This window comes from Sarcophilus harrisii, chromosome 4, assembly GCF_902635505.1.
Source record: "Sarcophilus harrisii chromosome 4, mSarHar1.11, whole genome shotgun sequence".
Classification (NCBI taxonomy): Eukaryota; Metazoa; Chordata; class Mammalia; order Dasyuromorphia; family Dasyuridae; genus Sarcophilus; species Sarcophilus harrisii.
In genome coordinates this window covers 11,574,849-11,601,586 of record NC_045429.1, presented here as the reverse complement: position 1 = coordinate 11,601,586, position 26,738 = coordinate 11,574,849, and the positions used below count along the sequence as shown (strand labels likewise).

The window sequence follows — 26,738 nt, the reverse complement described above, 5'->3', positions numbered from 1 at the left end:
AAGAAGTTCCTTGGCCCCAAGTTTGTGAACCCCTGTATGCAAAACTGGGGAAGGAAACTCAATAGCATGGAAGAGTAAGTTCCAGGAAAGCAAGGATTGTTTCAGACTTTGCCCATGTAACGTCATCTCCTAGCACTGTGCCCATCCTGTAGTAGATGCCTTATGCCTTTACTCATTGTTTTAAAAGGAAAAACTCACTAGGATATGCCCCCTTTTTAATCTAACATCTGTGTCTGAAGGACTAAGCAGGCTTAAGGAGAGACTATACTTGGAGGGATTGTAATCAGTACTATTTGCCCACGCTGGTGATATCATATATCTGTGAAATGTGTAGGTTCTCAATAATGGGATTTCTATTCTATGGGCTTAACCAGTTTTGGGTCATGTCCTCTCAATGGCTCTTTCGGGAAGAGAATGATTTTTGCTTTGTTCTAGTATCTCCAGAAATTAACACTATGATGCAATGTCTAGCACATAAAAAGCTTGTTGAGTTGAGATGAATTAAACTACCTTTCTATCCATCTGTCTTTTCATCTATTAGTCATCTATCTGTACCTACTAATCATTATTATCTACTTATGTCTATGATCTGTCTATCTAGTAGCTAATCTATCATTTATCTCTCTTTCTCTCCATCTATCTTTGTTTCTCTTGACTCTGAGGATTGTACCACTTTAGCTACCCCATATTGCCTCTGCAATTATTAAAATCAGATTTAGTTCATGTTCTCATAGGATTAGAGCTTAAGAGCCCTGAGAAGTCACTTAATCCAATTTTGTAATTCAATTGAGGAGAAAATGGAGACCTAGGGAATGAATGACTTACCTAAAGTCACCTTGCTGGTAGAGGAAAGGTTTAAACAATATTCCACTGATATGAAATCCAATATTCTTTCTACTGAAGAACTGATACTGACTTGCTTTTTTTTTTTTTTAAAGTGAAGCCAGATCCACCTTTACATTTGCTAATGGAAATAACAGATGAAGGGAAATTAAAGATCTCTTGGTCCAGCCCACTGTTGGTACCATATCAACTTCAGTATGAAGTGAAATACTCTGTAAAGTCAACTGAGACCATGGGACAGGTATGTATTTTCTTTTACTGTGCAAATAATGAAAATTAAATCCTGGGGATTTCAAAAACAGCTGAGCACTCCTTAGATCCCAACAGTATATTACCTTTAGGATAAGATGAAAATGTTTCCTCAAGAGAAAGATCCCTTCAATCCCTCACTTTTTTCATGATCTGATACTCATGTAGTGAGAGTTTTCAGAAGCCTGGAGCTCACTGTGGACCATGGCATATATCCAAGTATATCTTCATCTTTGTTGAACGATGAAGTTTACTTTATTCCCTGATCCCTTGTCAGAGTGACCCCAAAGAAAAGCTTATAGACTTTCTAGTATGTCCATAGTTAACCATGATGACTTTTAAAGATGACTTTTGCAGACTTATAGATGAGAAGGTCATTTGTTACTAGCCTTATGGCTTTAGAGCTGGAAGGAACTTCAGAGGTCATCCAGCTCATTCATCTTACAGATAAGGAAACTGAGTGCCAGAGAGGGTAAACAACCAGCAGTACATGAGAAAATCAGAATTACAATACGGTTCCTCTGACCCCAAATCTGACATTCTCAGGGCATTCTGACTTTTTCTCCCCATAGCTCAGAGTAGCACATATTAAGACAGATGCCTAAGCACTTATCAGTTTGTGTAACTTATTGGAGGGCTGTACCAGGCAATCTGTCTTAAAACTTCTCAAACAATAGGCCTTAAATTGTGAGTTGGAGACCAATTTGGACCATGGATATTGGAATCTCATTAGAACTATCAGGGAATCGGGGTGGGGGGAGGCATTAGAGTTTGGTCACAGCACCAGTTGCTCAAGGCAACCAGTCAGAAAGAACACAAGGGAAAGTGTAAGGCAGAAGAGGAGAATGAGCAAAATGTCACCCCTTTGGAGGCTCTCACAAACCCAGGTACTCATCAGCAATCCCCATTTGTGTGGTGTTTTGACTTTCTTAAATGAAATTTAGCAGATTGCTGCGATTGTACTAGATACCTCCCTGCTTGTGGACAATGTGCTTCCTGGTTCTTCATATACAGTTCAGGTCCGGGGCAAGAGGCTGGATGGCCCAGGATTCTGGAGTGATTGGACCACTCCTTCCAAGTTCATTGCTCCAGGTACGCTGCTGGCAGAGAGAGTACATCTTTTTCTGATTGTTGGAGAGGAGATTTTAGACTTCTGTCTCTTTTTCCCCCATGTCTGTCTGTCTCTCTCTCTGTCTCTGTCTCTGTCTTTGTCTCTCTCTCTTCCCTTCTTCTTCCTCTCTCCCTCCTTCCCCCAGCATTATATATTCCAAATACTTGATATTTTGTGGCAGAAAAGATAGGCTCATGAGATTAGATGGCCTAGGGGACAGGGCTTTGGAGTTGGGAAAAGCTGGGTTCAGGTCTTACCTTCTGACATGGAATAACAGAATTTTGGAACTGGAGGGAACTCAGTGACCATATTTTCTAACCACACCCAAAAAGAATCCTCATCATCAAGGGGTCATACAATTCTGGCCTGGAAAACTCCAAGGAAGGTAAACCCCCTAATCCTTAAGGAAACCCATTCCCTTCTGGAACAGGGCAGATTATTAGGACATTTTTCTTTACATTAAGCCTACAGTGACACATACTGGCTATGTGACTTTGGACAAAATATTTCAGCTCTCCATGGTCCAGGTAACTCTAAGACCGAAGCTTATACAAGTCTTGCCCATTTGTGTTAGTGGAGATTTTTTCATCAGGAAATCTCTAAGCTGAGAAAATCACAAGTCCACCCTGTTCTGGGTGCCCCCTGCTCATGGCTGCGGGGGGTTCTGGAAGCCACTTGACAGTTGGTTCTGGGGATTTAACTCTGACCAGCAGAACAGATCCCTTCATGTGAGAGGATGATAATGGTACAAGGAGACTGAGAGGTAGGGCATTCATTCTCTGACCTCCCTTCTCTTCCCTCTTCCCTCCCATTTATTTCATTCCTAATCCACAAGAAAATCTGGTGAGGAAAGGCTGCTTTACAATTCCTTTAGGGGCATTATGATTCCCAGCTGTGGGGGCTTTTGGAGAACCAACCAGCCCCTTCATACCTAGGCATGATCCTTAACCCCAGCCTCTTTACCTGCTCCCCACAAAATGGGTACCGAATTGAAGGGTGGAAATCATTTCATTATAACATTTTAAAACTCAGGGTAAAATACACTTAAATGAAAGCACATGTATTATTGAAATTAAGAGTATGTTTTGGAAATAAAGCCTGAAGATTCAGGAAGAAGAATGTTGCCATAGTCACCTCACTTTTTTGTACTTTGAATTTTTCATAATTTTCAAAATTTTTACATTAAAATAATTTCATGGGGAAAAAAGAGTTCAACAGAAGATTAAAAAACTTAATTTTAGAATCTATTGGCATACTGAGTGAATTTTTAATTCCTGTTTTCAAATGAGTACATTCAATTGGTGTGGTTTTCAAATATTTTATATACTTTTTGAAAAAAAAATAATTTTTATTCTGAACTTAACATAAATTTTTTGGCCGAGGGATTTGGGATTAAGTGACTTGCCCAGGGCCACACAGTTAGGAAGGGTTGTGTCTGAGTCTGAGGCCAGGTTTGAACTCAGGTCCTGCTGACTTCAGGGTTGGTGCTCTATCCACTGTGCCATCTAGATTCTTCACTTTCACTACTGGGAATTTGTAAACTGGATTGACCCCTCGACCTTTAAATCTGGTGCACTTCCAGGTTTTCCATGTGAATGAAACTCCCTTTATTTTCAGCATGAAATAATAACAATAAAGAATCAGCAGAAATGCACTTGTTTTGTGGACTTGCACCATTGAGCAATATCCTTGCTCCATTGCAGCATGAGATTCTTTTGCTATCAGAAAAAGGAGACAATCCAACTTGTCTATCAGCTAATCAGTAACCTTATTTACTAGTACCTTTTGTGTGCCTGACACTCTGCTAAAGAATACAAAAAAAAAAAGTCTTGTCTATAAATCTTTCACCACGTGCAGAATTACTCTGTTTTCCAATGCTTAGCACAGTGCCTGGTACTAGTAAGCACTCAATAAATGTTTTTGCTTGATTGATGGGTGATGAGTTTCAGCGTTATCTGTTCATTAACTAATGACTTTACTAACTTTAGATATTTTCATTCTATTCTGGCAGGAAATACAGGAATATTTGAATACTTTAATTTTATAACCAAATGGAAGTGGGAGCCAACTCGTAATAGAACAAAATGAAAGGGAGGAAAAGCCAGTCCATTAACTCTAAAATAGGGGGTACTCTAATCACATTTGTACATTATTTTCAGCAAAGAAGCACCTATCATAGATATGAGAGATTGTTGACCTACCTCGAACACTCTTCATTATCCCATAGTACCTACAGAGCAGCCTCTAAAAGTCTCAAAAGGACGGCCTTTCAAAATGTACAAATGAGCTTTCATATCAATTCCAGTCAAAACTTTACTTTTAAAAGTTCAGAAACTGAAGCCAATACCCCAGACTTCTTCATGTCGAAATCGAAGACATCCAGGACAATTTGTCATAATTTTTTGCTGTTTATTTGTTGGGGCAATATATCCTGTTATCTCTCTTGCATCCTTCTCTTTATTACTATTCCCACTGTCCATTAGAACTCTCCTAGTTCATCCAATATTTATAGTCCATTATAATAGCCAAAATTGATGACTTTCTATACCCAAGACAAACTGCATACTGTCCTACTGCTGGGTTTGCAGCACAAGTAGGTAATGCAGCTAAGTTATAGGGTCAGGAAAGCTACAGTTGCAGCTCCAGCTTGGGAACCCTTTTCTCATATCTGGGGTAGGTAATGCTAAGCCTGGAGTCAGGGAAACCTGAGTTCAAATTTGGCCTCAGACACTCACTAGCTGTATGACCCTGAACAAGTCACTTAACTCTGTTTGCCTCAGTTTCCTCATTTGTAAAATTAGCTGAAGAAGAAAATGACAAACCATTCCATTATCTTTGATACCAGAAAACCCCAAAATGGAGTCATGAAGAATTAGTCTCAGCTTTCATATTCTGGGTTTGTTTAACCTTGAAATCTTATTCTTCAATATTAATCTCAAAAAATCTTCCCTAAATTTTCTAGTTGATAGTAATCTTTCTCTCATCCAAATTCACAGAACGATCTCCTTTTATAAATTTGTTTCTCTCCAATTTGGACTAGAGGATTTTTGTTTTTATTTTTGCTTGTTTTATAACTATTACTAGCCCATCTTTCTTATAAAAGTTAGGTGACCTCTGTTGTATTTCCCTCAGAAAAATTTGGTAACCCCTTGATAAACGAATAAAAACAAATCAAGCTCTTTCTATGTGCCCAATGCTGTGTAAATTATTTATCAGTAAATGAATGATTAGAATAAAAAAAAAGCTGACAGGTTGAATTGGAAATGATGTGCCCATAAAAATCAAATAGAAATATTTTATAATTCTACATAAAATAAATCAAGATGTCTGGTTGACAAATATCACATTTCTTAATATGTAAAATTGGAAAAATAGCTGTGCCTTATTTTCTTTTACCTAGAAGCAATGCATTTCACATGTGGGGAATGCATTGAAGAAATTTAGGAAAAGAAGAAATAGGGATAATAATGAAATAGAAAGATGTGTGAGAACCAATGAGTCAAATCATTCCAATAAAAAGTTGTCTTTTAGAAAAGGTAATGAGTTGTTTTGGGTTCTCCAAAATAGATTTTTTTGACAACATAATGGTCAATGTACATAGCTTATTTAAGAAAAAAATATTTCCTCAGTTATAACTAGAGATATGGATAGAAAATGGAAAAATTGTCCAATTTAAGTTTAATTTTTATTATGGCAGAAACATAATCTTGACACAATGTATGGAATACTTTAAGCTTTCTTAAGTGCTGTGACCAAGTCACCTCTTCTAAGGCTATTTCCCACATATACCCATTGAAATATGTGACGTAGGATTATCTTAGACTCAGGCTCTGTGATTTTAAAGCTCTGTGAGTAAATGGAGGATTGTGATTGAGAGGTCTCATCATTCTCAAGGGAGTGAAGAGATTTATTTGAGAGATAGTTGTCTGGGAGAGACATTATAGTGGAACACAACTTTTTAAAAAACTTTTATTTTCCCCCATTACATGTAGAAACAATTTTTTGTTATACATATGCATTCATTTTTTTTTTACACATTTCCTTATGAATCATGTTTGGAGAGAAAAATAGAGAAAAAGGAAAAAAAAACATGGGGAGGAAAAAAAAACAAGAAAAAGAAAAATAATAAACACAGCATGTGTTGATTTACATTTGGTCTCCATAGTTCTCTCTCTGTATTTGGTTGGCATTTTCCATTTAAAGTTTATTGGTATTGCCTTGGATCACTGAACTGCAGAGAAGAAACAAGTCTGTCATAATTGCTCATTACACAATCTTGTTGTTTCTGTAGACAATATTTTCCTGGTTCTGCTTGTTTTGTCCAGCATTAATTCATGGAAATCTTTTGGGGCCAACTAATTCATCATTTTTGTGTAATAACAATATTCCATTACTCTCATATATCATAACTTATTTAGCCAAGCCCCAATTGATGAGCATCTTCTCAGTTTCCAATTCTTGGTACCACAAAATGAGCTGCTACAAACAATTTTTGCACATGTGAGTCCTTTTCCTTCTTTTTTGAATTCTTTATGATACAGACCCAGTAGCAGCACTGTTGAATCAAAAGATATGCACAGTTTTATAGCCCTTTGAGCATCAATTATATATATATATATATATATATATATATATATATATATAGTAATTGGGAGTAAGTGACTTAACTACACAGATGGTAAGTGTTAAGAATCAAAAGCCACATTTGAATTCAAGTCCTGCTGACTTAAGGGCACTTAAGGAAGAAACACTTCCATTTCTGTGAATTCCAAGTAGACAAACTTTCAATAATTGGTGTTTCATTTCAGTGTATTTAATCTTCTTGTTTAAATTTAAATCCAACATTTATTGGTTGCCTACTGTATTCATAGCATAGCCTACTATGCTAAGAAAAGACAGAAATATATTCAAGAAACTAACATCTACTGAGAGTATTCAGTGTATGCACAGATAAGAAAAAGCAAGGTAATTTGAAGAAAGAACACTAACTAGTGGTTGTTGTGGATGTGGGAAGGAGCGTCTAGTAGATAATAGCTGTTTCTAACTTTTTTGTAAAAGCAAGATCCAAAGTCAAATTTTTTCAAAGCTCATTCCCCATCCTTGACAAAAAGTTTTCTCCTAGTTTACTGAAAACATTGGCGCCATTTCTAGTGAACCGTTCCCTTAACCTTTCCATCCACTTCCTAGTCTTCAGAGAACTTCTTCAATCATCCTTTTCTCCTTATGCTAGAGGAAGAGGGGGATCCCTTTTTTGTCAAAGCTACTCAGCTCAATTAGCTACCCCCTAATTTCTTTTATGACAGCATTTCAAAAATTATCCTTTAACTACAATTTAAGAAGGATTGAGTAGACTTCTTTCAATGTTTAAATGCCCCATTTTATGTTAGTTTAGTCTTATCATTTGCCTTGGAATAGACATTGGACAAATCTTTGAAATCAATTTTTTCTAGAGATTATTAATATCATATATTCTCTCTTTTCCCCTGCCCTATAGAGGTCATATATTTTCCACCCAAAATTCTGACAAGTGTTGGATCTAATGCATCATTTTACTGCATCTACAAGCATCAAAACAAGATCATCCCTTCCAAGAATGTCTTCTGGTGGTTGAATTTAGCAGAAAAAATCCCCTCCAGTCACTATGACGTTATGAATGCCCATGTGAGCAGGGTCACTCTTCTCAATATGAATGCAACTAAACCCAGAGGAAAATATACTTATGATGCTGTGTACTGCTGCCAGGAGAACGAGTGCCATCACCGCTATGCAGAATTATATGTAATCGGTAAGAAGGCTCTTTCCAACTTATTCCATTCTACCTGCTGATTGTTCAACATGGGCCCTTTTGTAGAGACTCAGTTGAGAACTAAAAAGTAGTTTTATTTTGCATTCAATTTCTGTGTTCTGTTTTCTCTTTATATTAATATTTTAATGTGTTTTAAATAGATGTCAATATCAATATCTCATGTGAAACTGATGGGTACTTAACTAAAATGACTTGCAGATGGCCAGCCAACACAGTTTCATCACTCATGGGAAGTATGTTGCAGTTAAGATATTTCAGGTATGGATGATTTTCATGGGGTGGGGGTTGGGGGAAGTTTGCTGGGCATTGGGAATTCTACTTTTGGCTCAGGACAATCATTATGGCAAAAATTAACAAATAAATTAGTTCCTTGCTCACAGTAAAAACATAAGAATATTTTTATAGTGATTGCCCATTCTTCTACATGAATTTATATCAATAGAATAAAAGTTTGGGTGTTTCTTAATATATTGAAATAGTCAATGATGGATATCTATAGTTTGAACCAAATTATGGTTCAAGTTCAGACAGGTCCATTAAAGGTTGGTTGCCAAGGGATGAGCTTAAAAGAAAAAGTAGGATGGAAGAGAGGATCATGTACCTGGAGTTAAGAAGAACTGTGTTTGATCTTACCAAAGATAGTTATGACTGCTGAACTCGGGAAGGAATCCCAAAAGGTTGGGGGTCACAGACTGGTGTCTCCAGGTATCTCAAAAGAATATGCAGGCTTGAACCCATCTCCAAGTCAAGGGGCAAAGTTTATTGTAATTGTAATGCCAATTTAAGCAATCTAAATTCCAAGAGAATTTAACAAAGAACCAGAAGCAAGGACACACATTTATCTAGTTCTTCATGGTATGATATGCTAATTTTATGGCAGAGGAGTGATCTCTGGAATTGGGCTATCACTGACCAACAGATTATCCATCTCACAGTCATCAATGAACTTCACTGTTGTCTCAGGAGTTTGATCTGTGGGATTATCCTGAAGCCAGAAGACTATAGAATTCTCAGGTTGGGTGTGGAGGTCCTTGGTCAGATTCCAAAAGCAGAGGACTTAGAATCACTGATTTATTGTTAGAAGAGAAGCCCCCTAAGGTCAGAGGACCTTAAAATTATTGCTGTCTCCTCTAGAAACTATATTACATCATGACCTTGGGCACCTCACTTAACTATATTGTGCATTAGTTTTTTTTTAAATATGTAAAATAATGAGTTTGGGCTCAAAGACCTCTGAGTCTATGATCCTACAATCTTTAGAAATTTCTTTGGCCATACTACATCAAGCCATCAAAAGGTAGCAAGCTAGGCTGCTTTACCTGGTCCCCATGTTGATACTCTATCATGGATCACTGAAATATTGAAGCAACCTTTGAAATTCTTTGTCTTCTGTGATCTGTATAGTAGCTCACAAATTCATGCTTTCAGAAAAATGCAGAATCTGTTTTTGTTGTTGTTCACTTCTTTCAGTCATGTCTGATTCTTCTTGACCCCATTTGGGGTTTTCTTAGCAGAGATACTGGAGCAGTTTGCTACTGCCTTTTCCAGCTCATTTTACAGATGGGGAAACTGAGGCCCATAGGTTTCTATAGCTAGTATGTGTCTGAAGCTGGATTTGAACTCAGGTCTTTCTGACTCCATGCTCAGAACTCTATCCATTATAGTGTTTAGGTCCTCCTATATATATTCAGAAATTTTATACCTCCCCCACATGTACACATATACACATACATATATACACAACAATGTGTGTGTATATATTATATATATGAAAATATAGAAATATAAATTACCTTTTGAGGGAAACTGAGGGGATTTCAATTTTTCATTGATTCAGAAACAATTTACCATGTTCTTGCTATATCCAAGAAACTTTACTACGTACCGTGGGAGTCACAAAGATATATAATATCTATAAGAAACTTACCTTGAAGTAAATAGAAGAAAACATATACCCAAGATTATAGTAAGAAGTTGTGAGTACTAAAAACTGTAAGAGGGGGATAACTGATGGGAATTCATAGGAAAGAGATCATTTCTGGCAGGGGAGATCAGGGAAGTTGTCTTGGCAAAGGTGCCATTTTTATTGGGTCTCAAAGAATGAGAATTTCAGAGGACTGTTTTCAGACCCCTAGGTAATCTAGCAGTGGGCTGACAATTCAAGTCCTTATACACCCCTCCTCCTCAAAGGTTTCTAATAATCAGCAACTGACTCAATACCCATTAAGTACTCAGGGCATGACCAATAAATATTCAGCAAGTGAATAATTATTCATTTACTATTATGTTCTCTACTTTGTAATAAATGTTGCATAAAGGAAGTAAATTCTCAAAGCTTTGGTAAGTAGAAAGAAGAAGCCAAAACAGACATTTCAAAGGCATCAGAACAGCCTGAGCTATTAGCTTTGAGGAGAAAAGGATTCCCTTGGGTACTAGGGAAAGATCTTGAGAGTCAGAGCTCACTTCTTGTGGAACTGTGGACAAGTGAACCCTTCACATCCTTCCAACTTAGTTTCTTCATCTTTAAAAGGAAGGAGTAGTTTTGTTGGCTCCCACCCCCCTTCCAGCTTTAAATCTAACAAGGGGAGCCCTGAAACTCTCACTCTCTCTCTCAGACTTTGGGGGGAACACTTGAGAAATTCCCTCAGAGAAACTCTCCCCTGATTGACCCGCCCCAGGGAATCAAGATAAAGTTTCATTCTGTTATCTGGCTGGGACTAGTTGAGTACAGGACCACTCCTACTTAGCCCAAGCTGGAGATCTAATTATCAACCTCTATTAAGTTGGAGATTAGTCCAGGGGCACTCATTCAACTGGAAGATTCTCTATTCTGATTTCAACTCAAACTGCTCCCAGCCCCCACCGAGTTACCCATATAACAGGCTTCCTTCAGCTCAATTCCTTGCAGAGGATGTAAAAGCAGGAATCATGCCAGGCCAAGGGACCTCCCTTGGCATAGCTACCTGTGAGGGATTCTCAGCCTGTTGAAAAGACATTGTCTTTTTCTGCGTTAATCTCTCTTTGTCTCTCTCATACATTTCCCTAACAGGGCTATGCAGGCCCTGTCCTAAGCACTTTGACCCTAGACTTTTTAAGTGCCCTAAAATCCACAAATTTCTTTAGATGAACTCTAGCAGCCACACCTCTATAATGACAGTAACAAAAATAATAGCTAACCTACTTCAGCTACATTATTTCATTCGATTCTCACAACTCATACATAAAGTAGGTAACACAATTGTCAAAGCTCTATTTTGCAAAAGGAGAAATTGACTCCTCAAATCCAGATTCACACTTCACTGAAGAACCTCAGCTCCATAAAAGAGACAGAGACAGAGACAGAGAGAGACAGAGACAGACCAATAAAGAAAGAGGCAGAGATGGAAGCAAAGATAAATACAGAGATAAGAAGCAGAAAGAGAGAGATATAGAGAGAGATTTATAGAGACAAAAATAGTGTGAGAGAGGGAGGAATGGTGGTGACCCTGGGCCTTATAGTGGATGTGGATAAGCTATCTGGCAGGTACAGAGGAGCAAGGATTAGATAAAAGACACTGTGTTGGGGTATTTCAATACTTGTATGTCAATGTGAATATCAATTTCCTCAAAACCCTTATCCTTTACCATTTAACTATGTATTATCTTTTGAATGTCCTACCTGCACCTACTGTTAAGCCCCAGGTTAGTCAATTCCTGTAAAAATAAACAAGTACATCCCTTAGTTAGTATGTGAGTGCTTTCTATTCTCCTGTTCCGGTCCCAAATCCCATTCTTTTCTTTATCTCTGTTATACATGAATTCCCAGATTTTATCTAATTTCTTGCTGGCCTTGACTTGTACTTTCCTAATACTTTTTTAGTCTAACCCTTTCTCTTACCTGATCTTTTACTATTTCCGGAGTTGCCTGAATGATGGCTTTCTGCCTGTGTTATTAGTGGCAAAGTTCTAGAAATGAGAATGTTTGCTTCTTGATTCCTATTTCTATTTCCTAACTTATTCTTTCTGTCTCTCTCTCTTTCTGTCTTTTTATCTCTCTCACTTTCTCTTTCTATCTCTTTGTTTTGGTATCTCTTCTCTTTGTCTTTCTCTTTTTGTGCCTCTTTCTCTGTCTGTCTCTAATTTCCCCATGTAGATCTTTCTTCTAGTCCTTTCTCAGCTCCAATTTCAGGTCCACACTATCATTCTCTCCCGATAAAATCTCTCAGATGGCATTAACCTGGGAAGAAGAGCTAACAAACTTTTCAATAGAGCTGTCTAGTAACATGAAATTCAACATCGATTAATAAGAAGTCTTATACTTGGGTTTAAAAAAACACAACAAATTTACTAGATGAGCAAAGTTTAGTTAGATTGTGTTTATCTGGAAAAGATCTGCTTAGTGGATCACAAGCTTACATTAGACATTAGTCAGCAGAGTGATATGACAGAGAAGGTAATGAGATCTAAGGTTGCCCTGATAAGAACATAACTAGATTATTGTGGGTAGGTTTTGGTGCCAGAATTTAAAAAGGCCATTGCCAAGCTGGAGAGCAAGACCGAGATGGAAAAGAACCTTGAATTTGTTTTACAGAGAGATCACTTGTTTGAATTTCATGTTTAGTCTGAAGAAGAGCCAACTGCAGGTCAGGACAGGGCATAATACCTGGATTTGAAAGGCTGTCTTGAGTAAAGACAAAGTTTGGACCCTGAGGGCAGAACTAGAATCCATCTTTGAAGACATCAAGAGGTAAATAGACTTGATGTCAGGATAAGTTAGTGATCAAAACTTCACAAAATGGGAGGGCCTGCTTAAAGAGTCTGTGAGTTTCCTTGTATTATGGAAGTATTTGTGAGGTAGCTAAGGAGGCTCCATTTTGGGCACATTGTGCAGTTTTCCTTTTCTGGTATAGATTGGACTAGAGGCTGCTGAGATTTCCTTTCATCTCCAAAGTTCTGTTATGCTCATCCATATCCTACTTCTGACATTTACCAGTTGTGTAAGTCACATAAGCAAGTCATTTAATTTCTCTGACTTCCTGTTTCTTCATGTCTACAAATGGGAATAATAATGCATCATCACAAAATCACAAATATACTTGTAATGTCTGTTGCTCTTAGGATTATTGAAAGGCTCAAATAGATAATGTGTGGGGAATTCTTTAATTTAAATTTAAAGTGCTATGTAAATGTTTATTATTATGCAAACATGCTGAGAGGCCTCTAACTGATATATTCACCATCATTTCTCTCCCCCTCAGTCCATGTAGATGTCATCTGTCACTCTATTTTCCTTTTACCCAGTTTTATGGCTCAGAGATCTCCCAAGAAGAAAATTTCCTCCATCAGGATCTATATGCATTTTTTTTTAATTCTTTGGTTTTTGAAGTAGTCTAGAGGCACTGAGATGTTATGTGACTTTCCCAGGGTCACAGAACCAGCCTCAATCTCTCTCTCTCTCTCTCTCTCTCTCTCTCTCTCGATATATATTGCACAACCATTTTTTTTAATTTTGTTTCAATTAAAAAAAAAACTTTTATTTTCAAAACATATGCATGGATATTCTTTCTTTCTTTCTTCCTTCCTTCTTTCCTTCCTTCCTTCCTTCCTTCCTTCCTTCCTTCCTTCCTTCCTTCCTTCCTTCCTTCCTTCCTTTCTTTCTTTCTTTTTCTAAATCTCTCTAAATTTCTCTAAAAATCCATGAATTTTACAAATTCCTGTCAGTTCCCTGGGTTATATTTCTTTAATCTAATCCTGGAAATCTCTTTAAAAGAACTGAATGACTGAGGTGTTGAAAGGGAAGATATCAATCTGTGATGACTAACTAACATACTAACAGGTGCATACTAACAAGAAGCAGGGACAGAAAGAACATTAGATGCATATACAGAGAACAGCATTAGCAAATCATTAGCATATTTGCTAAGAATATAGAGTCTGAGCAGTAGTTCCCAGAAATCTTACCAACTCTCCCACTATTAAACTAAACATTTCTACTATCCAGTTCTTGTGACTTCCTCCAATAATAGTAGCAAGTATTTATCTAATGATCTGGAATTTTCAAAACATTGAACAAACATTATCTCATTTGATTTTTGTTGCAATCCTAGAAGGTAATGCTATTATTATTATTATTATCTCCATTTTTATAGCTAAGAAAACTAAGAGACAAAGCTCAAGTGCCTTGGTCAGTCTTACAGTTAAGAAATATCCAAGTCAGGATTTGAACTCATCTTTTACTAACTTCAGATCCAGCATCTAATGCCACTGTATTACTGAGCTACCTCCTCACTTTTATTTGTTAGAATCCATTTTATGTTTCTTTCATGTTATTATTATTATTATTTTTTGCTTCCTTCACTTGTTAGCTCCCATAAAAAGCCTTCTCTGAATGCTCTGATGGATAGGCCTCTCTCCTTCATCAACTGACCTCATCTTTCCTTCTCTGTTTACATTTCTTTTTGTTATCTCTATTGTCAAACATAAGGCAGAGGGTGCTTCACCTTTGACTTTGTATCCAAGCACCTAGGACAGTTCCTAGTGTCTAGCAGGTACCCAATAAATGTTTTATAAAATCATGTTTTGTACATGACACTGATTCCTTAATGTTTGTTTCTTTCATGTTTATATGTTCTGACTTTATCTTATTTGCAAATTTTTGTAAGGTATGGGTGCTGTGTTCTCTGTCTTGTGTGCCTGATCCTACTCACTTCTGTGAAACACCCAGTAAAAGTTTCTGTTTCCATTAGAAAATATTAGATTATATTGGTGCTGGGATTTTTAAAAATGTTCTTCCACTTGGAAGATCAATTTAATAAATGAAAACAGGTTGCTGCCTTCCCTTCTCTAAAGTAGCCTTTATGTTTTTCAAAAAATATTGTTATTTTTATTGAAGATGTAATCTAGAAGGATCCTAATTGATTGCTTTTATGCCTTTAAAGGAGCAGCCTGTATTGTTCTGACTTTCCAACTACTCATCATGCCTCAGATCCCAAAGATTGTCATTTACAGAAGGATGGCTTTTATGAATGCACTTTCCAGCCCATCTTTCTTCTGTCTGGGTATACCATGTGGATACAGATCATCCACTCATTGGGGTCACTTGAATCTCCCCCAACATGTGTTGTTCCAGATTCTGTAGGTATGTCATGTTGTTGTTTGTGTTTATCTTCTTTTGGAATATTCCATTAAGATGGCTATAATGTAGAGTGCCAGGGTGAATAATAGTGGATAATGGGTGATTTTCTATTTTTTTTTTTATTCACACAATGCCCTAGAAAGATTTATGAGTATTCAGAATGAGAGGGCATCAGTTTAGGTAAAATTTTACATTCTTATTTTGCTGTAAATCACCACAACCTTTCTTAGAGAGGACTATTTTGTTATATAGCTGAAAAATGTATATGACTAACACTATTATATATTTAGAGCTGGGAAAGATACTTTAGAGGGCTTCTAATCCAAACTCCTCATTTTTCACATCAGGAAACTGAGGTCCAGAAAAATTAAGTGATCTGCTCAAGGATATCTGAATAGAAAATGGGAAGGAGATTTGAACTCATCACATTACTCTAAATGTATCTCTCTTTGCAATTTACCATATTGCTTCCAATTCATGTTATAAAACATTTTTACCCAACAAAATTGGACTGAACATAAGTACATATCCCAAGTATGTTAGTTCATATGTATATATATAGTATATAGGCATATGCACATGTATTAAATGATAAGTATGTGCATGTATATATATATATACACAATCTGCTCTCTCTGTGTATATTTGTATATGTGAATGTATATATACATATATATATGTATGTATGTATGTATGTATAGACATACACATATTCCTTTCAGCTGAAATTTTCATATTATTAAAAATTTTGTACATCTTTGTATATCTCCTGTGCCGGCCCATTCTTTGTGCCACAGCACAGACTATGGATTCTTGAAGGCAAGACCAGTGGAACGTCCTTCCAAATTGGACTGGATTTTCATGACAGACTGTTGTTGGTTCAAGGACTTGTAACCAGCAGGTTGGCTACTAGGTATCTGATGATAGGAAACTCTCCAGAAAGAGATTCGAAAGACATAAAGGAACATCTTTCATGAGGTTTAAAAAGAGAAGTCCTATGAAGACAGCAAGTGGATGAATAGGAAGATCACTGTTTATACATACACGTACACACACACACACAATAGAAACAAGAGCAGGTAACAAAAGATGAATTCAAAAATGTTACAAGGTACAGTATGAAAAATGTTCAATATGTCAAAGATGAGCATGAAAAGGAAATTAATATAAAGACATTGTTCTATTATGGCAACTGATGACAGAATTTAAAGTCATTCAGGGTTTAAGTATTTTTTTAAAGTTCTTTTTCTCTGCCAAGGAGATGGAATTAGAAAGGAGAGGAAATCACAAATAACAAGTCAATACCCAAGATAAAAGGAAGAATCAAAGAGATAGCAAACAAATAACTGGTTTCCTTTGATGAATTTGATTCATTTGTCCAGATCAACTACATTGAGGCTTACTGAATGACCAGGAAGAAGTGATTGCTGACCTATTATCCATTATATTTGAAGGATTGTCAGAAACGTAATCATCTCTACAGAAACAGAGAAGGGCAAATGTCTCAATTTTTCAACCAAAAAAAAGAAAAGAGAACAGACTTTTATGAACCATAAATCAGTGAGCTTGACTTTGATTTCTGCAAATTGTAGAATGTATCATTAAAGAGATGTTTAATGAGAAAGAAAGCATTGCTCATAAAGAATCAGCTTAGACTCCTTGAGAAAGGTCATGACAATGTAACTCCATTTCCAGCACTTAGCTCAGTGCTTGGCACATACTAGGTTGCTTAATAAAAGTTTTATTGATTTATTATTCCTTTTATGGACATCATTGCCAAACTGGTAGATCATGAAAATGCCGTAAATCTTAGCAAGGCATTTAATGTAGTATCATTCTATTCTTGAGGAAAAGATAATAATAGCAATAATAATATCTCTCATTAGCTAGCATTTTTATAGTGTCCACTGATTTGTAAGCCACTTTTTACATGTTATTTCATTTTATCTGAACAGTAACCCTGTAAAGCAGGTGCTATTATTATCCTCATTTTATAGATGAAAAAACTGAGGGGGAAAGAAGTTAAGTGACTTGCTCAGTGTCACACAAGTCATAATTGCTGAGTTAGAATTTGAAGATGGTTCCCAACCCGAGCTCCAGGATTTTGTTGTTTATGCTCTCTAGCTACATTTATATACATAAATCATCCCGGTCACAAGTGTCTGCTCACCATCAATTGATAGGATCAGGAATTTGTGATCTAGGGTTCATGAACCCTATATATGCATGCATACATGTGTATGTATATGTATAGAAATATGTATATGTAAATTTTGTTGTATTACATAGTATTTGTATTATTATATAATGCTACATATGTTTATATATATGTATGTGCATGTACGATTTAATAACCGTATTTCAACTATATTGTACATATGTAAAGTAATATACATATTTTGTTGTTCTTGTTTAGCCACATTTTCGTCCCATCTAACTCTTTGTGGTCCTTTTTAGGAATTTTCTTGGCAAAGATACTAGAGTAGCTTGCCATTTCCTAATCCAGTTCATTTTGACAAATGAGGCAAACAGGGTTCAATGGCTTCCCCAGGGTTACACAGTTCATAAGTGTCTGAGACCAGCTTTGTTCTCCTGAAGATGTCTTTTTGACTCCAACTCTCTATCCACAGCACTATTTACTCCAACAACAACAAATATGTACTTTGATAACTACATTTCAATGGAAATTATTTTCTTTGTAATCCTGTATATTTATTTTATTCATTAAAAACATTCTTTGAAAAAAAGATCAATGAGCTTCTCTAGACTGCCAATGAAGTTCATGATCCAAAAAAGAGAAAAGCTCCAGAATTAAAAAAAAAAAAACCTCATCAAGACTAGCATGAAATTAGAAGACATCTTGAAGATGAGCATTAGCTCTTACAACCAATTATCACAATTTCGTCTTTCAATCTGTCATATCTAAACCAGCAATTGGATCTGAAAATTGACGCTAATGCCTTCTCTTAATAAGCTCGAATCACAAAAAGTATTACCAATATGAAGAGAGCAACAGAGCCCTAGCCAAAAAAAGGAAGAAATAAATAAAAAGAAGGAAAGAAGGGAAATAAATGCAAACAATAAAGAATTGCTTTGTCCATGTTTCTACATTCAAGTCCAACTATGCCATCCTTCCCTCCTAGTCACTAAATTTCAATGAGTCCCTATCACCTCCAGGATAAAATGCAGAATGATGTTTCACATTTGAAGCCCTTCATAACCAACTCACTATGCAGTATTTCCAGTCTCCTTATACTTTTGCCACACACATAATTTTTCATCCAGTTATATCAGCTATTCCTCAAACAAATCTGCTTGGAATATTTTCATCATCTGTCCTCTATTCTCTTTGTAGTTGTCAGCCACAGACCCCAAATCTGGCAAAACATCTCACTGTTTGAACTATGTTTATCTCTTTTCTGGGGATATTGCCCATGTCAGTTGCTTTCTCTCTACTTCATCTTTACTAAGTATACCACCATTAAGTTAATGCTTCTGGTTATCATAGTTTAAGATAAAGCAAACTCTTAAAATAAAGAAAAGGAAACAATTCCTCTCCCTTTCCTTTTCCTTAAACCAGGAGAAAAAGACTCCTGTCTCTCATTATGATGCTCTAGGGAAGAAAGAAGAATGAAGAAAATAACTTTAGACAGTAGTGGAAATGAACAATTTGACTTCTGTCCCAACATGCCTCCCTCTCAAGACCCAAGCAAGTAGGTTTCCTGAATCAGGTAGTCTTTCTTTTGAGTCAGGTGTCCCTGCCTCTGTTTCCCCTCTTGGTCCTTCATAGTTTCTTCCAATTTGTCTTTCTTTAGTTCCAAGTTTCTTTTCTTTCCATCAGGAGGTAAGTTCCTCATTGACTCTATTTTTTAAGACTTCGAAAATTGACTTTTAGACATTATTCTGAAATATGTTTTTTAACATGTTTTATTTTACAAGCTCATATGTTGTCTCTTTTCTGACTCATTCAAGGGACTAATTTCCACCTCATAAAGATATCTTTTGGTCTGGACATACCATTTATCATTAATTCAACATTTCATTGTCTGATGTTTTTCTGTGATTAGCTCCTGGGCTTTCAAAGCCCTCATATATGTATATATGCATGTGGAGGAGGTCAATAAATATATATGAAAAAGAACAGAGTCTGACACTAGAATTTCTATGGATATCTCTTCTCATAAATTATGACTGCAACTAGTCCATTTAAATTGACCTCCCAAGCACTGTGACTCAATGCATTGCCTGTTTTTTTTTTGTTTTTGTATAAATGGACTCTAGAATTCTTATTAATGTCAATAATGGGAACTATCTTCAAATTTCTAGTAAAGCCACTGCCTCCCTCCAGAGTGAATGCAGAAATTATGGTCAAAACTGGTTTGTTGAATGTGAGCTGGAGAAAGCCAGTCTTACCAGAGAATAAACTTCAATTTCAAATTCGTTATGCTGTGAATGGACATGGAGAACAATGGAAGGTATAATCACTTACTAACCAAATTTTGTTTTGTTTTGATTTATTAAATTAAGAAACATTATTGAACTTTAATAACCACAATCTTGATAGCAATTTATTCTTTAAATCATATTAAGTTTATTTGTAATTGAAATATTTACTATTACCAAATAATTTATTCCAGAAAAAATAAAGAAAATACTCTATGTATTTTTAGGGGATTTCTGTGAGAGTAAACATCTTAATCTAAACTAATAACTAAAAACTTAGAAATATAAGTATTAGAGATAATCCAAGGTCACATTTCTCAACTTGCTTCATGATAATGAAGCAGTGATATACAATGGAAATAGTGAGGAGTCAATGCAAAATTAATTTAAAAGCATTTATTAAGCACCTACTATTTACCAAGAGGCATCTTCTAATGATGGAAGAAGAATGCAAGAAGAGGTAGCTTCAGAATCAGGATCAGGAAAATTTGGATTCAAGTCTTGACAGAGGCTGAGTGGCTGTGACCATTCAGTCCTCTAGGCAACTCTCTGAGGCTTGAAGTTGGAGAAAAGTTACTGATCTATATTGGAAGAGGGAATTTCCTTCTTTAAGGAGTTCCTTGTAACAGGAAAGTCAAAGGTCTCATTCCTGTTCACCATTCTATGCTACATGCTTCGGCTATCTTAAGTTACTGAATGGCTGCAACTGGCAAATAATTTTACTATTGGATAGCTTAATTTCAATCGATCTCTCATGTAGTTTGAACATAATTCCAAAATATCTCGGGGTCTCTTCCAATTATATCAGTACTTAGCTACACTCTAATTTACCATTTTATCAGGAAATATTCTGTAATCAGAGTGATTGATTCCATAACGATATAATTCTTTGTGTACGTTATCTTACTTGAGCCTCAAAATAGGTCTTTGATGGCTTAGGAAAGCAAGTGGAGTTTGTAGGAGGAACAAAGAATAGGAGAAAGAGAGATGGAGGGTAAGGCAGAAGGAGAGACAGAAGAACAAAACGTAATACTGTGAAAGAGGATTCAGAATTCATCTGTGGGAATGGAACACTTAAATGGAATTGCATTTTCTAGTCATTGTAGCCTTTGCACTTTCCCAAACAGACTTGCATTTCTAGCCCTAGGACCTCACTGGCCTGATAAGTGCTAGCTTACCATATCTACACTGATCACCCAACCATACGCCTGCCATTTTGCTGGTCCATTTTCCACTTCCCTTTCCAAATGATGCTCAGAAAACTGGAATCTGATAAATGCTATTTGATATAAGAAATGGCATGCTAATTAATTGCCCTTTATCTCTGTATTTAGAGATATAACTCTGGAGTCTCAATGCAGATCAAAGCATAGTACCTTTACTTTTTTATTTGTTTTTTGGTGGGTTTCCTTTTTGTTCTGTTTCTTCTTTTACACTAATGTGAAAATATGTTTAACATGCTTATCCCTGTATAACTTTTATCAGATTGCTTGCCATTTTGGGAAGGGAGAAAAACTTGGAACTCAAAATGTTATTAAATTAATGTTGACAACTATATGTACATGTAATTGGAAAAAATACAATTTTCAAAAAATATATATATGAAGAAATTAGCTTAGGAAACTCCTATTCTTTGAATTGGACCACCACAACAGATTCCAATTGATCTGTGATTATTTCTGGATTTCTGGAGACCTACAGATGTTAGTTGAGATTCTCAGGATTGCACAGCTTGTACATGTAACATTTGAATCCAGATCATCCTAACCTTGAATCTGGAACTCTATCTCCTGTGCCAAAGGGGGCAGCAAGAAAGACCTCATGTAAGAAAGAGGCATCTGAAGTGAATCTGAAAGGGAAGCAGACATTCTAAGAGCCAGAAATACACTTCATTTCCAAGGGCTGATCTGTCCTGTGGCACTTGGCAGAATTGTTTTAGCCATAGTTTCAGATTCAAGGTAATAATGATCACATCATATTTTCTGACTTACTTTATAGGTACATCAAGTTTATGGGTCTGAATCCCAATCTGCCAGCTTCCAAGTGTTGGATCTCTGCACAGTTTATGTCACTCAGGTCCGCTGTAAGAGGCTCGATAACCTGGGATATTGGAGTAATTGGAGCAATCCAGCCTACACGGTTGTCATGGATATAAAAGGTTGGCACAGATGTTGTCAGTGTATCCTGAACACTTTGCTGTGTATAGTTGGAAAATGTCCTTCCCTAATAGATGCTTCTACCATTAGCCTCTCTTATTTGTCATCTTGCAGCTCCCATCAGAGGGCCTGAATTTTGGGGAGTCATTAATGAAGATGTGATGCAGAAAGAGAGAAATATTACCTTATTTTGGAAGGTATGTTTCCGAAATTTGTCACTTATATGCCTTTTGTGGTGATGAGAAGACTGGAAGAGAGATTTTGGTGAAGAAATTCCCTTTACTAGTGTAGAACTGTAGCTATTCTCCATTTTAAAGCTTCTGCCCAGTGCATTGACAGGATAAGAGCCTTATTCAGTCACACAAACAGTATGTGCCAGAACTGAGACTTGAACTTTCATTTTCTTCTTGACACTGGTTAGCATTCTCCCTGATACAAATGCCATATATACACATTATATATATTATATATAATTTACATTATATATAATATAGGTATAATATGAAGTATATTTATTATATATGTGTAATAAACATTACATATATATTATATATTTATATATATGAGAGAGAGTCTAAGTACTTGTAAAGTATGTGTGTATGTGTGTGTATGTATATATATATATATATATATATATATATATATATATATATATATTTCACTTTTACAAGTACTTAGACTATTAATGCTTAAAATTGTGCCAAAGACTTTTGGAACACTTTATATATGAACATGGTCATATGACTTTATGGGTTGCAGGCATAGCCCCACCTGTTTGTGTTATACAAATTTTTCAATGATTCTATTTATTATGGACCTTTACTTGCTTTCAGCTTGATTTCTCAAGTAGAGCATTTTTTCCTGAGCTATTGAAAGTAGGGGTGAGGCTGAAGATCAGGACTGAGACCTTTCAAATCCCACCCCTGATGAGTTGGAAGAGGAAATCAATTGGAAGAGATTTCAAAATGATATTTTGTTTTATATATTTTAATATATTTAACATGTATTGGACTACCTGCCATCTAAGAGAGGAGGGCAGGGGAAAATTTAGAACAGAACATTGACAAGGGTCAATGTTGAAAAAAATTACCCATGCATATGTTTTGTTAATAAAAAAGCTTTAATAAATTAAAAAAAAATATTTTGTTTCTCAATGGCACAGGTCCATTTGATCAGTGTAGACATGGCTGAGAGCATGATTGAGGAAAAAAGAATGATTCTACAGCCTGTGTAGTCTGGATGAGCATTTTTGCCCTAGCAATGATGAGGTTGAGTATATAAACCAGGAATTTTAAGAACTCAATTGTTACCATTCTAATTATGAATGAATGAATGAATGAATGAAAAAGTATTTCTAGTCTTATGTGATGTGTCTTTGGTTAATTTCATGGCTACATAGATAGTATTTCTATGCCATAGATTGTAGCCCATCTTGAACTTAGGACATAGTCCTGAAAAGTTTCCGGATCCCTCAAATAAATCAACCTAAAGTCAACTATCACTGGTGCTGATCTTAAAGTCATGAGCACTGGATTCAGATCCTGGCTCTGTCACTTACTCCCTTGGAAGAATCATTTTAATGCTTTGTGTCTTAGCTTTTCCTCATCCAAATTCAAACCTCTTGTGGTCCCTTTTGTTTTAGATTTATGGTCCAACGTGTGACCACAGAAAAACTAAGTCTACCTCTCTTTAACTCCCTGCCCTCATCTGTATAATGGCTACCAATGTCCCTTCCAGATCGCTTTGTGTGAACCAGTAAACTTTGGGATGAATCTCTCTGAACTTAGCCACTCAAAATTTCTCCTGGATGATGGGCCTGACTGGAACTTACAAACCATTAATAAAGCCAGTTAGAACCCAGGCTCACCTCCATGACTCTATGAGGCATTTGAGAAGAGGGTGTTGAGTGAAGGACTATCTGCTAATCCATTTTTTGTATTTTTCTGCTTTGTTCTCCATTTAAACATTTGACTTTTTAAAGCAAGAACTGATGCTTATCCTGAACTTGGATCGAATATGACAAACAATCTTAGAACTTAAGGTCAGGTCTTCTTAACCTTTTTTTCTGTCATGGAACCCTCATGGATCCCTTTCTCACAACAATCTTCTTCTTCAGTTACATAAAATAAAATACATAGAAATATAAAGGAAACCGATTCAATTGAAATAACCATTATTGATTAAAAAAAACAAAACTTTATAGACTCCTAGTTGAGAATTGTTCCAAGGTTATCTTCCATTTGCAGTGTATGGATTTAGTATGTATTTATTTGTTTACACTGACGGCAAGGATTGTTTTTCCTTTTTCTATATTCCTAGAGCTAATGCCGCAGTGCACATAATGAATGCTTACTGATTGGTTGATTAAAAAATGGATGCTGACAAATCTGCTATTCTCTTTGTAGTGAGAGAGGAGCTGCAATTATGCCATAGAATCTAGGCTACCTCATGTACTTTGCATGTTGGTTTGTTTTATTTTAATAATATTTTTGTTGTGTTCCCTTGCCTTCCCCTCCCTTCTCTTCCCTTTTCCCTTCCCTTTCTCTTTCTCTTATCTTCCTTCTTTATATCAAGGGAGGCTTCTATGAAGTGGAAGAGCATTAGTAGTAGTGTGATGGATACTGGAAAATGACTAAGGTGTTAAAAAAAAACCCAGAAAATATCAATGAAACTTTTAAAAATCATTTCAAGAGTCCTCAATCCCAAACTCTTTGTTTGAATAATTTTAAGGCACATTGATTTTTGCCAGGCTAGTAGATATGAACTAACATTATTTATTTTTCCTACAGATGGTGGATAATGGCTAAAAAATCTGTGCCTGGTATTTGGGGATTAGCATACAGGACAGGAGGTTCTGGGGATGTTGACAGAATCAGGAAATATCTAGACACAGAAGTTCTGGCTGGCTAGTTTTTGAAATAGCCTAAAAATTCTGGTTTTGTAGTAGATGATTTGAAAGTTAGGATTAAATTGTTCAAGTAGTGGCTATAAGAATAACTCTAATATCTCCCACTATCTAGTGCTCTGAATTTCTCTCCCTCAACAACTGGTGGAAGTAGAAGTGGGTACAAATGAAGGCTAAAAGTCCCTTTGGAAAAAGCTAAGAAACCTGAAGGATAGTTTGTACCTTTTATTTTCCTTTTTTCCTCCTTTCAACTTCATTATGCATTTCCATATAAAAGTAGAATCCTTGCATAATTCAATGGGTTGAAGTTCAGCCTCACTGCATGTGGCAAGGAAAGAAAAACAAAAAAACTCAGTGTTTCTTAATTAACTGAAGAAGCCACATTTAAAATGTATCTATTTTTATTTTTAAATTTCCAAAAAAATAAAAAGATTATTTTTGTCAGTGATGATGGAAAAGCCAGAGGTCCCTAGGCTGATGCACAGGCTGCTTTTCTCTTAGCTCCCTTTTACTGTTCCAGAATTCATAATAAAATAACTCTATTTTATAAAGGTTCATTGTATTAGTATATAATCCTAAATGGTGAGGGCCAATCCATGTTCTCTTACCATCACTTGAAGCATTGTTCTTGCTCCCACTGCCAGCATTTGGCCAAGGTTTTTTAGTGCTTTTGAATCATGGAGTCAATCTGTGATCTGCCGGAATTGACTTGTGTCTTTTGTAAGAGTTACAATAACTAAGGCTAACTAATTTATAGAGTAATTAATGCACCCAAAAGTGATAGATGAACTATGAACATGAAGCTCGAGAAAAGGAAAACCACAATGGTTCAAGGATGTTGGTGATCTTAGAGACTTTGTTTTGCTAGTACCTGAATAAATGTCTCCTCTACAGTATAACAGCAAAAGGAAAAAAAAAACAAGTTCTTGGTAACCAACATGAAAGTGAACACCCAATCTTTGCTGGAAAACCATTTTGCAGGGGAAACACATTTCACTTTTGGAAAATTCAAATCACTAGGAAAGTTTTCATCATATTTAGCTTAAAATGTCTCTGAAACTTTTATTTATTGCTTCTAGTTCTCTCTTCTAGGACCAAGTAGAGCAAGTCTGATTCCTCTTCAAAATGTTGTTCCTTCAAGTTCTTAAACATAACTCCCATGTCCCTCCATGAATCTTCTCTGGGATGAATATTCCCATTTCCTTCAACTCTTTTTTTCACATGGAGTAATCTTGAGACCCTTCTGCATCCCTTGCTGCCCTCCACTAGGTAACCTTTAGTTTAGTTTATAAGATTAATAAAGCAGATACTGTGAGTAAGGAATTCTAGTTGGTGCTGGGAAAAGGAAGTGAACAATGAAATTACATCTCCTTTCAAGGAAATTATACCATGTTACACAGATGAGTAAATATTCATAGAATATTACAACATAATTTGGATTAAAAGCACTATTGAAAGGATCAGAACAAGTCTCATATGGGTGAGTTTTGAAGCAAACTAGAGATTTTAAGAAGCAGAAAGGAATTCTTAGCATGGGTGGGGGAGCAGCCTCCAGAAAGGTACAGAGCTGAGAAAAAAAAAAGATCATCTGCAGAGTATAGTCACTATACAATTTTGGCTAAAATGGAGCACTCTTGATATAGAATGATATGGAAAAAAGAGAAAATCTACAAAATTAGGCTAAATTTATTTTGTGAAAAGGATTTAAGTTCCAGAAAGAGGTGTCTTTTTTTTTCTTCACCCAAGAGGCAATAGAAATTACTGAAGATTTTGGAGCAGAGGAGTGATAGGGTAAAACATGGATTTTAGGAAGACTTATTATAGAAGGTGTGGGAGGGTTTATTAGAGAAGAGAGAGCCTAGAAGCAGAGAGACAAATTGGGGCTATTGTAATGGTCCCTACAAAAAGTGATCTGGCCCATAACAGGTAGTGGCCATATGAATGGAGAGAAAACCATAGTTATGAAGGATTTGTGGAGTAGAATTGATAAGACTTGACAATTAATTTAGACATGGGAGAGGGATGGGAGATGGAAGAATTGAAGGATAATTCTATGACTAGGAAGCTGGATATCTAGAAAGACTGTGATAATGAAAACAAAAGTAGACAAG

General features: G+C 36.0%; 1 protein-coding gene across 3 annotated transcripts in view; it reads left to right on the top strand.

Moving 5' to 3' along the window:
- Window positions 1-26,738, top strand: part of LEPR (leptin receptor) — an 82,799-nt gene that overhangs the window by 38,727 nt on the left and 17,334 nt on the right. For 2 of the 3 annotated variants that reach the window (XM_031968955.1, XM_031968957.1), the window contains exons 6-13: window positions 939-1,084; window positions 2,037-2,184; window positions 7,698-7,988; window positions 8,150-8,267; window positions 14,927-15,126; window positions 19,450-19,598; window positions 21,565-21,724; window positions 21,837-21,919. In XM_031968955.1, coding sequence (XP_031824815.1) covers window positions 939-1,084; window positions 2,037-2,184; window positions 7,698-7,988; window positions 8,150-8,267; window positions 14,927-15,126; window positions 19,450-19,598; window positions 21,565-21,724; window positions 21,837-21,919 — 1,295 coding nt within the window. The remainder of the gene's footprint in view (window positions 1-938; window positions 1,085-2,036; window positions 2,185-7,697; window positions 7,989-8,149; window positions 8,268-14,926; window positions 15,127-19,449; window positions 19,599-21,564; window positions 21,725-21,836; window positions 21,920-26,738) is intronic. The other variant, XM_003767270.3, reaches the window with a different exon arrangement.